This window comes from Lactuca sativa, chromosome 4, assembly GCF_002870075.4.
Source record: "Lactuca sativa cultivar Salinas chromosome 4, Lsat_Salinas_v11, whole genome shotgun sequence".
Classification (NCBI taxonomy): Eukaryota; Viridiplantae; Streptophyta; class Magnoliopsida; order Asterales; family Asteraceae; genus Lactuca; species Lactuca sativa.
The window spans coordinates 127237205-127249412 of NC_056626.2; the positions used below are offsets into that span (position 1 = coordinate 127237205).

The window sequence follows — 12208 nt, forward strand, 5'->3', positions numbered from 1 at the left end:
GTGTAATTTACTCTTATTTTTTAATTGATACTAGGTGTAAGACTTGTGTACTACACGGGTTGATTAACAAAAGTTAATCATCAAATGTTTAAGTATTAAATATTTTTTAATGTAAAAAATTTGAAATATATACAAACAAAATAACGAATAACTAGAGTAAATTACACGAATGGTCCCTATGGTTTAGGGTAATTTGCGTGTTTGGTCCCTAACTTATTTTTTTAACTCGGAAAGTCCTTACTGTTTGTTTTTGTTACACGTTTGGTCCCTGTCTTAGCTAAAAAGACTATTTTGCCCTTGATTTTTTAATTTATTTAGATAAACACACTCTCAATCCTACCCTCTTCACCTTACCTTACCTATCCTACCATTTTTTCCTATTTAAATAATAGTATTTTTAGATAAGATAGGGACCAAACGCGTAACAAAAACAAACAGTAGGGACCAAACACGTAATAAAAACAAACAATAGGGATCTTCCGAGTTAAAAAAACAAGTTAGGGACCAAATATGCAAATTACCCCAAACCATAGTGACCATTCGTGTAATTTACTCGAATAACTAATTACATCAATCTATACCAATAAAAAAACTATTGACGTATTTAAATAATTATGTTAGAATATCAGGATATAAACATTAAATATTTTTTTAAAGTAAACTTTCAAAAAAAAATGCAAACGAAAAAGATGAATACATATCTAATTCAATCTATACTAACCTTATAAAAAAACTATTAACACCATACTTATTTATTTAAGCAAGCGTACACAACACATGCACATATACACAAAGTGCTGTGCATGGCTGTTTATTTATGGTTGTGTGTATACAATGATGTAAAACTGACATGAAAATGCTAAAACAAAACACATACAAATATCATATTCATGGATGTAACATATTTTTAAAGAACGATGCTTTGATATGTAAAACTAAACAAAATTAAATTACAAAACCATCAAATTTACATATGAAAAAATATTATGTCATAATCTCATTTGTAACTCCCTAAATGGAACTCTACCTCCCAAATGGGCTATTATGCCTAGACTTATATGAACAATCAAATTTATATGTGAAAAATATTTATTTTAATGTAATAAGATGATCCACAATAAACTATGTAACTCTCTCATATGAAACAGTTTGATAGCACTTCAAAGATCAAATGTACAACCACCAAAATCAAAACAACAGCCAAGTAAAAGAAAACATAAACTAACCTCAGAAAGCCAATTAATCACCATAATCGCAATCATAACATCCATCCTTAGACCATATATGGTGACCACTCTCTTTAAAAAATTTCATTATGGCGTGTATGTATAACTGTCAAAACAATGAAATATTTGTAAGAAATCAAGAAACAAAAGCTTTTAAAGCCTTCTACTCCAATTATTGTTATGTATCAAGAGATAAATTAGAACCGGAAATTTCCAAATCTAAAAATCATCAAGTAAGTGTGCGCATGTGTTCTGTGACAATCTAGAACCGCGTACGCCTCTGTTGTTTTGGATGATATGTTAAGATTTGCAATTTCGGAATCATAAAAAAGGATCAGACAACACCATGATCACAATGTCATATGGGCTAACGCTTTTACGCTCCAAACAAATTTGTAGCAGAAACGGAGAGGTAAGTGATAATCTAAAAGATTTTTTAGTTGGCTACATGGATTTGGATATTTAAATTTTGAATCAGTATTAGTATTATTAAGAGGTGATTTGGTTTTCTATACTGAGGGAGATAAAAATGGATTTTATGCCGAAAGGAAATGGAAAACACATAAAAAAATAGGAAAAAAACTATAAATTGAATCCATTTATTTATATAGTATTAAATATAATTAGTATTATTAGTTGGCATTTTATTAAAATTGAAAAGAAAAAATGACAAATGGAAAATAGTTAGTTCAACGTTATAAGTAATTGACCTGTGTCAAATTAAAAGGAAAAAAAAGGACATATTACATAAAAAAAAAAAAAAAACCTTTTATTTGTTAGTTAGTACTTAGATACCCGTATTATTTTTTTAATTGATAGTTGTATCGGTATTGGTTGGGAACGGCAGTAGTCTAATTAACCTAATAAAAATGTTTTCGTTCGTACGCTTCACAAACAAGAAAAACACGCAGTCTCCATTCTCTCTCGTCGCCTCCTAAAGGGATTCCCGTTTCCTCGCCGCCGACTTCCATCGTCGGATACCGTTGCACCCAACAGAACCGGCCACCGTCGCGCACTACATATTCGATTCAGGTGCGATTTTCTTCATCCTTTTCTTTCGTTCAACTGCATTTTGCCTGCTCTCAAGAAATCATGTGTTTGTTGCAATCGAAATCTATGATGTCTGCAAATTTTAGATGTTTGTGTTCAACTGCATTTTTCTCTCGATTTTCTCTGTTCCCCTGATTCCAGTTCAAATCGAAATCATATGTTTGTTGTCTGCTGTCACTGCAATGGTGTTTTGACACCGCTATAATTTACAGAAAACTCGCCGGCGCAGGGAAGCCACTCTCCAACACTTGTGTTTTTTCCACATCAACTGCGGCTCTGCGAGTCTGAACAATGGAAGCGAAGCCCTCGTCTACTTCTCCCTCAACATTTGTCGATCAGTTAGTCGTAAGCATACCACTCCTGCTTCTCTAACTTACTTCTCGTTCTTTCTTGAGTGTTTATCATTATTCGTTTGTTCACGCGACTTAGGTTCCAGGAGATGTGATACTGGACCTCTCAAGCATGGCCAATCAAACGATCAAACTCGGAGGTGGCCTTCGTCAGGTTCTTTTTTCAATTTAGGGTTTATTGTTTCAGCTATACTTTGATATTCTAGGTGAAACCTACCTAGTATCTTCCTTCTGAACGCAAATTAAATAAGCATTTGAAGGATTGTTTACTTATTTACATTCCACATAATTGTTAGGATGGTGATTCCATTTCTGTAATGAAGGCTGGGACGCTGAGATTCACGAAGCCAAACAAATATTGGGTGGAGAGCTCCCATAAGAGAGTAAGCTTGTTGTTTTATGTTCACTTTTATTGATCAAATTTACAGAACCCAATTTACTATATCCTTCATTGAAGATGCCTTATGTCTCTTGGTATCCAATTTTCTGGAATTATTATATGTTGATCTTTGCATTCTTTACTGGTATTTTGTAGTATGTACCTAGTGCTGGGGATAATGTTCTTGGAGTGGTGGTGGATACTAAACCAGAAGTAAGTTCTACTGAAGTTTTAATTTACAAAAATACCAAGGGGTTTTTTTTATCGATCAGATGAAGTTTCTGAATCTGAGTAAATGACCATTTTACCCTTTTTGTTTAGAACTGATGGTAAATACCAACAAACCATGAAAAAAGTTGAGAAATTCACAACAAATCAAAGCATGACTGCAAACATCAAACCAGTTAACAAAATGTTATTTACAAAAAGGAATCTCCATGAAGAACTTCAAAATGACATCAAATTAAACCATCAATTTATGTCAAGTTAATAACTTAAACAATCTTAATACATCAACATTCACACATTCTTTGTGGATTAAGTCATGTATCCATTAATTCCATTAAGTCAAAAAGAAAAACAGCCCCTTAGACTACTACTTTTTTCGCTCTTCATTCCAACATTTCATTTATTTTTATTTTTCATGTGTTTGTTTCAGAATTTCCTTGTGGATATTAAAGGACCTGCATTAGCATTTCTACCTGTTCTTGCATTTGAAGGAGGAACTAGGAGAAACATACCCAAATTCGAGGTATGATATTCCTTTTTTCTTTTTTTTTTTTCTAATTTATTATTTTCTCATGGACTATATAATTATATAAAGCTAAATTTCACAACAGGTGGGCACTTTATTGTATGTTCGTGTGGTCAATGCAAACACAGGCATGAACCCTGAGTTGTCATGCATGGATGGTTAGTCATATCTTTTTTTTTTTTTTTTTTTTGTGTCATCCATTTTTTAAAGCACAAAATTATTATTAAAAATGACAATGTATTTCATGTGTATGTAGCTAATGGAAAAGCAGCAGAGTATGGTGTACTAAAAGAGGGGTATATGTTTGAATCATCCACAGGCCTCTCAAGAACGTGAGACATTGTTATTGCTTCTTGAATAATTTTGAGTAAATTACATTTTTGGTCCTTGAGAATAGCTGGTTCTTACAACTTTGGTCTCTGTAGGCTGCTGAGTTCTCCACCTTATCCAGTTCTTGAAGCTCTTGGGAAGAAGCTCTCATTTGAGATAGCTGTTGGCATAAATGGCCGTTTTTGGGTATGTGCATCCTATAAAAGGGAATTCTTTACAGATTTAACTTTTTTTTTTTTGTAACATATTTTGAATTTGGTGAAATTGGTATACACAGGTGAATGCGTCACAATCATCTACAGTAATTCTGGTTGGAAATGCTATACTAAAATCAGAATCTCTCAGCTTGGTGCAACAGAAGATTTATTTAGAAAAATTGCTCAAGAACATTCAGTGATTTTTAGTAAAAACTGAAACTATTTTCTCCTGATGTCAACAATTAATTAACATGAAGATCGAATGCAGTTATATATGTTATTTTGATCTTTTCCTTAGCCCCATGTATTTTCAACAAATTAATCAACACAAATCAATATAAGAAACCATGATATAGAATTGGGAAGGAAAAAAAGGACTTTATTCAACTGTAAATTGTGCTTATTATGCCAACAAGTTTGCCACCACATTAAATATTAAATAAAAAGGACGAATATATCGGATGATATTAATGACTCCATTAAACTTCATTCGATTTATATGTTGATTGATTAAGATCGAGTCCCAAGGATGTCAAAATGTCCACAAACAAAGTCATAATGTCCACCAATTAGTTTGATTTTGTTACTGGTTACTCCAGATTTAACCTGAGGGTAGGTTAGTAAATTCGCCAATGAATTCATCACTGACTCCTGCATACATGTACAAGTACAACAACAATAGAAATCACATTTATATGAAATTCAAGCATGTGATTTTACTTTTTAGTTAAAGATTATGGTAATTTTTATATTTATTTACCTTCTCAACAAGTGTTCGAAGTTCAAGACCAGATGCTTTTGGATTCTTTCCAACCACCTTTGCCTTAGCAGGCTTACCAATGCTAACCCAATCATCTACCGAGTCACTTCATCACAAATGAAATAAATTAAGCTTTCATAATTAATTAATTATGTTGTGTTAAAATAAACAAAACAATTTTTTATTTTGAATATAAAGCATAATTATGTTATAATAAAATAAAAACGAACTTACGGTGATGAAGTTTTTCCATCAGGAAGACATACGAGTCTCTCAATTCCACCACATCGACAGTGCCCAAAGACTAAAATGGCCTCAACCTAAAAAAAACGATTTTCCTTAATTAACCTTTCACATTGATCCAAATTTTATATATACAAATACTTAAAAATAATTGTGTAGAAATATAAATAAATTGCCAAAACAACCTTGCAAACTAAGATTGCATATTTAATAACAGCACCAACTTCGCAGTACCTTTGCTGTAAAACAAAAACAAACATAACTATCACTAATAATCAAAAAATTACAATTTCTTATATTAATACTTTTTTGCATCTAAAATATCTATAATGCTATGATACAATGAATAATATGTATAATGCGCACAAAATAAACTTTGGAATTCAACTTCTGTTATAAAAATGATATTGAAGAGTTTTTTATTTTATTTTATTTTGAAGATGATTAATTTTCAATATCCCATTGAGCTCAAAAACTTATATGTACATCTTTGACAAACTAGTTGTAGTTGAAAAAACTAACTTCTAAGTTATAAACTATTTATGCCTTATTGGTCTCATGAAACATTAAATTGCAATAAATTCAAAAAATAAATTAATTTATACGTGTCAAACACAATCTAAGTAAGGAAGTGACCAACTAACTATTTACAATTCAATCACACACCATACTGATTGATTCAGATGTGGTATAATAACCAATTCTTTCAAAGACAAATCTAAAAAAGTAAATCTAGAAAATAAATGGAAATGGAAATGGAAATATCAAATATATAGTTGAACTGTTGAAGAAAGATTGTGAAATTGAAGGTACTGATTTTGTCACCTGATTAAATACAGGGACCATGTTGGCAATATTACGGGTTATGAAAGCTTCCCCGGGTCGCAGGTTCAGGATAGTTATTGGGCAAACTCGGGAGTCCGAACAAGCAAATATTAGAAACTGTACCAATTTTATAATTATTTAAAAATTTAAATCTAGAGTAATATACAGAAATCCTTGTATGAAATATTAATTATTATAAAATATAGTTTTCTAAAGATCAATAATTTTGATAATTAATGGTCATATTACCTTGGGTTCCGCTTTGTCGGCCAATTTACGGTAGGCAGGCATATTTTTGCTGTAAATTTGTATATATAAGTTATTATACAAATTAAATTTTATGAATCTAGTAGTATAACTTTTTTTTTTATATAAATTATAAAGTCATTACAAAAAAATAAAAAAATCTAAGGGATTGTTTGATATTCTTCTTATTGGGTCTAACTTGTTTAAATTCAAAAAGTTTGATACGACAAGTAGTTGTGTTTGACTTATGATATCTTTCTTACTGGGTCTCACTCGATAATATATAGACACGATTCAATCTGATTGAATCGACAACTATCAAACAACTTCAAATTTATAAAAAGTCCAATGTTAACGGTTAACCCACATTGGATTCAATGAAATTAAATAGAATGTTACTTACCATAATAGACTTTTATATTAGTAGTAAATGAGGCTCGAGTAGCTTACTTGAACTCGTTGAGCTTGAAGTATTTAAACCCATCGTTGATTCTTTTTATGGGGTCAAATGGTGGTGATGGTGGTGGTGGTCCAGTTATTACTTGCGACGTTGTAATATTCTCCAGATTAATTTGATTTGTGTCATCTTCTAATTCTACTTCCTTTCCATTTTTACTAATCAAACAATTAAAGATAAAAACAATTAATGTAAAAATAAACCATAGTTATCGATGATTTGATGTGTAGTAATCGATCCATTTGTTGAAATAAATAAATTAATATATCACTTACCTTGGTATTTCTGTTGGTACATTTGCTTTTATATTCGAGTATTCTGACATATCGGGCTGTCCTTAAAGTTTCTGCAGCAACTTTTGTATATGATTTCAAATCAATTGAATTAATTAATTAGAATAACGACACATAATACCATAATATTTCAACATTTTGTTTATTCACATGTCACATGTCCTATTATAATATTTTTACAATGTTTCATATATGAAAAAGTGTATGAAAAATATATGCTTAGAAAGTAAGATTTATTAACTTTTCCTTTTCAAAACTTATATTAAAAAGATGCTCGAAAATCACAATGAAACCGAGTTACAAAAACAGCTAGAAGGTTGCAAAAACAAACTTACCCAACTGAAATTTGCTAAATAGAATAGCGCCAATTTTTAATCCCTAAAAAAAAAGCTCCTAGATGTCATATATGTGTTTTGGCATTGGATGTCCTTTGAAAAGTCATTTCGTTTTTTGCCTTCTAAAGTCTTCCTTGGTATGATAGAACCTATAAGCTTAACTTTCTTTTTGTGTGACTAGTTAGTTGAAGAAGATGTACTAGCTTTATTGATAAATATAAAATGTCATGCGTTATGCACCGATATAGAATATAAACTAAATAAAGAAATTACATATTTATACGTCTTGACAAATGTAATATATATATATATATATATATATATATATATATATATATATATATATATATATATATATATATATATATATATATATATATATATATATATATATATATATATATATATACACACACACTATCATATAAGGGTATTTCATTACAGTCTTTAGTAGAATACTTACCCAAAGGATTCCTGTAATTGATCATGGATCCATTATTGGTGGCAAGATCAAAAGAAAAGTCAAAATTTGAAGACAACCCAAAAAAACTCTTTATTTTGCTCTCATTTTAGAAGATCATTGTGAAGATACAAAACAGTATGAATTAATTAATCAAAATAACCAGTAATTTGATATTTAAAATGATCAAAAAATTGATTTTCAAGAACAGATACTTATTATTCCCATAGATGACAATATACATATACACATATGTTATATCTATATATTATTTTCTTTCATGTAACATATACAATTCATATAATCTTTAGTTTGAACTTTGAATATGGAGAATGTGCATATGAAGGGCTGATCATATATTTATCTTTTAATATTTTTTCTTCATTATTACACTATATATGTGACACGTAACATTCATTCGATTATAAAAAGAAAATTATGTAAAGTTTTGGTTCTTATTTACCACTTGCCTTGTGAAAAACAAACTGAACATTGCACCCCTACACGAATAATCGAAGGACTAAATCTGCAAAGCAGTGAAACTTTAAGGACCATATAATCAAACATGACATGACCCTGGTGGCAATTACTTGGGAGTGTACTGGGCTTGGTAGAAATTATGAATGTTTGGCGTCGGGATGAGCAAACCATCCTCTCCCTGATCCTTTCGCTGACATCAGTACCTCGGTAAGCTTTCATCCCTCTGATTCATTTATTCTACCTTTTCGGCCATTAAAGTTGCAGTGACTGAAGCTTTTTGTGTATCGGCTTATTATTTTTCCTTTGTTCAAGTTTCTAATTGTGCAGAGTGTGAAGATGGCAACTCCTCCAAACCCTACTGACGGGAACCCCCAAAATCAAGGTCTATTTCTCTACGTACAAGTCTATAGTATATATTTTATGTATATCCGAGTTTAATTTTATCGCTATTTAAGCTTAATTATGTTGATATACTTGAAGGGAACTTTAATCATAGTGTTTTTGGGTTGATTAGTAGAAATCGAATCTAAGTATGGAGTTGATTTTATTATCAACTTTAAATTTGATGTTAAATACCTAGTTTCCGATTGGTTTCAAGTGAATTGACTCGACTTCCCCCTTGCACACTTGACTCAATGACCACAGTTCTGGAAGCTGTAAAGCCAGTGACCAATGATCAACAAGATGCCGACAAAGGAGCTACCAAGGAACCATCAATATTCGTAAACACAGAACCGATACGAGAAGAACAAGTGCAGAATGCTGTAAAGTTCCTTTCACACCCAAAGGTTAAAGGATCTCCTGTTATGTATAGAAGATCTTTTCTTGAGAGGAAAGGTCTTACAAAGGAGGAGATAGATGAATCATTTCGTCGTGTCCCTGTAAGAAAATTTTATCTACTTTTCTTTGATTATTCATTTTCTTTTCCATTTCCCTTCATTCCTTACATTGTAAAACTGTAAATGGCAGGATGAATCCCCTGGTGTTTCAACTACTCAACCAGCTGTTGTAAATCAAGGTGTCCCATCACAGCCTACCTCAAGTATTCAACCACAAGCTCCAACTCAATCTCTGCAACTGCAACCTGTAACTGCTCCCAGTTTGAGGAGTAGGTTTCATTGGTCACATGCGTTGCTTGCTGTTGGAGTTCTTGCTATATCAGGAGCTGGAACTGCTGTAGTTTTTAAGGTAAAAACAAACAGCAGACAATTTCTAACAGTCGACATGTGTTTTTGCTGTGCTATAATTAGCTGACATGTATTTGGTGTTAGAATGCTGTTGTTCCTAGATTGAAATCTTGGATACGTAAAGTTGTACATGAAGAAGATGAAAAAGAGGACCTTGACAATGAAACAAACAGAAAGCCGACATTGGCTGAAGAAGCAGCTGCTGCTGCAAAAGCTGCAGCTGCAGCAGCATCTGACGTGGCGCGTGCTAGCCAGGAGATGTTGGCCTCAAAAACTGAAGGTAACATCCATTTCTTTATCTTAGTTTTCTTCATTTTGACTTTAATGTTTCTGTTAGGGTAGTTAATTACCTTCTTTGACCAATATATGCAACATACTATATCTTTTACCCTCAATAGCAACCAACTTGCATCTTTCTACCAATATACACCGCTTTGTAAACCTTTATAACGCTGACGTGGCATTCGTTTTTACCATGTCATCTGCCACGCGTACAAACACACAAACATGGAATTTTGATAAGAATTGTGTTGTTTGTATAATTGTATCTGATATAATCTTTGCTGTTTACAGAGAAGAAATACTTTGGGGAACTTTTGAGTCTTTTGGATGTGCAAGTCCAGGAAATGAAGTCAATGAGCAACTCAATAAAGAAGTTAGAAGGTAAACCATAAATTGTTTTTTTTGGACTTATAATAATGGTTTTCCTTTTCCATTTCCTAACAACTTATGAAACCTACATATATCTTAATTGCAACTTTCTACTTTTCAGGACAAAGCAAGAACATTTCAGGGAGAGAAGTTCAAGTCACAAGCACAAGGGTGAGTTAGATATAAGACATATTTCCACTATGCCTCTATAAATTTATAAACACCATTTTGAAGTTATATTTCATTTGTTTAATTTATATTTTTTGGAATATGGCAGCCACCTTACACAAATGGCAGGACAGATTACGACTCCCGGTCAGTTAGATCCTTGTCACCACCACCTGCATCTGTAGTGGAACCCCCCTCTGCTACACCCTCCCACCCTAAATCTTATATGGAGGTGTAACTTTTTTGTCTTCTTGCTAGTTGCTACATACATGAATGCTCAACCATTACTTTAAAAAAAAAAAAAAAAAAAAAAAAAAAAACTTTTTTTCTTTGATTTGCAGATAATGTCTATGATTCAAAGAGGCGAAAGGCCTCCCAACATCCGAGTAAGTAGAATCTTTTTTTTTTTTAATTTTTTTTTTCCGGGTGTGTTTTGAAGTGTTTACTTTATATTTATTTCGCTCAGGAAATAAATGATCAACCACCAAACCCTGATCAACCTGTATCAAATCCTCGCTTAACACCAAAACCTAAGGTTTTCATTGATCTGTAAAAAGCATAAATGATAATATAGTTATGATACATAGTTTACTATTTTTTATATAAAAAAATTAACATATTTTACCACTAACACTACTTTTCATGTTTTTACTGACTAGCCTTGGGAGTCACAGGCACAGGCACAGGGTGGCGGCTCAATCTATGAAAATAACAATGGACTTAACGAGTATGGGGCGGGACCCACATCTGTCTATCAGGCTAACGGGGAAGGTGGTGGGGCGCCATGGTGGCAACAAAAGAATGTGAAGATTTCTGAAGTGGAAGGTGAAGAGAACAAGGTGACTACTGGGTACAGTGAGCGACCTGTTCAGCGGTCTGCGTGGGTCCCACCTCAGGCGCCACCTGTAGCCATGGCTGAGGCGGCAGCCGCCATCAGGCAACCGAAGAAATCACCGTTTGAAAACGAACAAGGACAGCAGTTGACGGATGAACAGTTTCTGGCTAGGTCAACTGAGGTGACAGATGAGTTGCAGAGGATCACGAAAATATCTGAATCAGGCGGTGTGGAGGCGGCAGATGGTGGTGCAGGGGGGAGCAGCTCAGTGGTGATGAATACAAGTGAGATTCAGAGAGAGGAAGAAGGGTCGTATTATGAGGCTTGAACATGTTTGATTTGAAGGTATTTGGTTTGATACTTAGTGATATACTAAAGATAATTACATTACATATTTTGATATGATATTATTGATGAAAAAAATTATGTGCTCTTGGTCTTGGATACGAAATAGTCACATGTGTGCTTAATCCTTATGATTTCAGTTATTCCGATTTATATTAACTGTTACAAATTACCCTTGGATCCAACTAGTGACATTGAAAGTTGATATTCAATTTGATTTCTTTTCCCAATTGACTATATATTATTATTATTATTATTATTTATTTATTTATTTATTTTTTTTTGAAATTGCAAATAATTATTTATCTCCTCTCCTACTTCCTAGTTAGTTGTTAGTTTAGAACTTTCATGTTAGCCATGTGCAATTAAACAAGACTAGAATCCATTTGAAATGGAATTCGAGAAAGTGTAAAACAGTAAAAGTACTTCGAGAGAATTGGAGCAAGTTGAAATGAAATTGGAAAGAAAGTGATGTCTTTGAAGTGTTTTAGTGTGATATTTATAGCTGGTATATATATATATATATATATATATATATATATATATATATATATATATATATATGACCCATTGTTTAACAATAAATAAGAGAAAGAGAAGCGACTGCGAGGTGGTTGGCAACGAATTAGGTAACCCA

The 12208-nt window shown here is 32.3% G+C and overlaps 3 protein-coding genes across 5 annotated transcripts; 2 read left to right on the top strand and 1 right to left on the bottom strand.

Moving 5' to 3' along the window:
* The first annotated feature begins 2099 nt into the window (after positions 1 to 2099).
* LOC111891686 (uncharacterized) lies at positions 2100 to 4583 on the top strand. The gene is made up of 10 exons (XM_023887757.3): positions 2100 to 2258; positions 2489 to 2621; positions 2706 to 2780; positions 2923 to 3009; positions 3162 to 3218; positions 3664 to 3756; positions 3845 to 3917; positions 4016 to 4091; positions 4185 to 4275; positions 4367 to 4583. Exons 2-10 carry the CDS (start codon positions 2568 to 2570, stop codon positions 4484 to 4486), a joined length of 726 nt encoding a protein of 241 aa, XP_023743525.2. The 5' UTR covers positions 2100 to 2258; positions 2489 to 2567; the 3' UTR covers positions 4487 to 4583.
* A 153-nt stretch (positions 4584 to 4736) lies between these two features.
* Positions 4737 to 7142, bottom strand: LOC111891685 (carbonic anhydrase 2). Its single transcript, XM_023887756.3, has 8 exons — positions 7093 to 7142; positions 6811 to 6975; positions 6364 to 6412; positions 6115 to 6231; positions 5475 to 5528; positions 5281 to 5366; positions 5047 to 5152; positions 4737 to 4937 (listed from the first exon to the last, which is right to left on the bottom strand). Exons 1-8 carry the CDS (start codon positions 7140 to 7142, stop codon positions 4797 to 4799), a joined length of 768 nt encoding a protein of 255 aa, XP_023743524.1. The 3' UTR covers positions 4737 to 4796.
* A 1313-nt stretch (positions 7143 to 8455) lies between these two features.
* Positions 8456 to 11801, top strand: LOC111891670 (peroxisomal membrane protein PEX14). 3 transcript variants are annotated; one of them, XM_023887728.3, is made up of 11 exons: positions 8456 to 8592; positions 8698 to 8767; positions 9031 to 9266; positions 9355 to 9573; positions 9657 to 9852; positions 10146 to 10235; positions 10345 to 10394; positions 10501 to 10623; positions 10733 to 10777; positions 10858 to 10926; positions 11051 to 11801. In XM_023887728.3, exons 2-11 carry the CDS (start codon positions 8722 to 8724, stop codon positions 11552 to 11554), a joined length of 1578 nt encoding a protein of 525 aa, XP_023743496.1. In that variant the 5' UTR covers positions 8456 to 8592; positions 8698 to 8721; the 3' UTR covers positions 11555 to 11801. The 3 variants fall into 3 exon arrangements, with proteins under 3 accessions (XP_023743496.1, XP_023743499.1, XP_023743497.1); XM_023887729.3 differs by having other exon boundaries at positions 8490 to 8592; positions 8713 to 8767; XM_023887731.3 differs by lacking the exon at positions 10858 to 10926.
* The last annotated feature ends 407 nt before the right edge of the window (positions 11802 to 12208 follow it).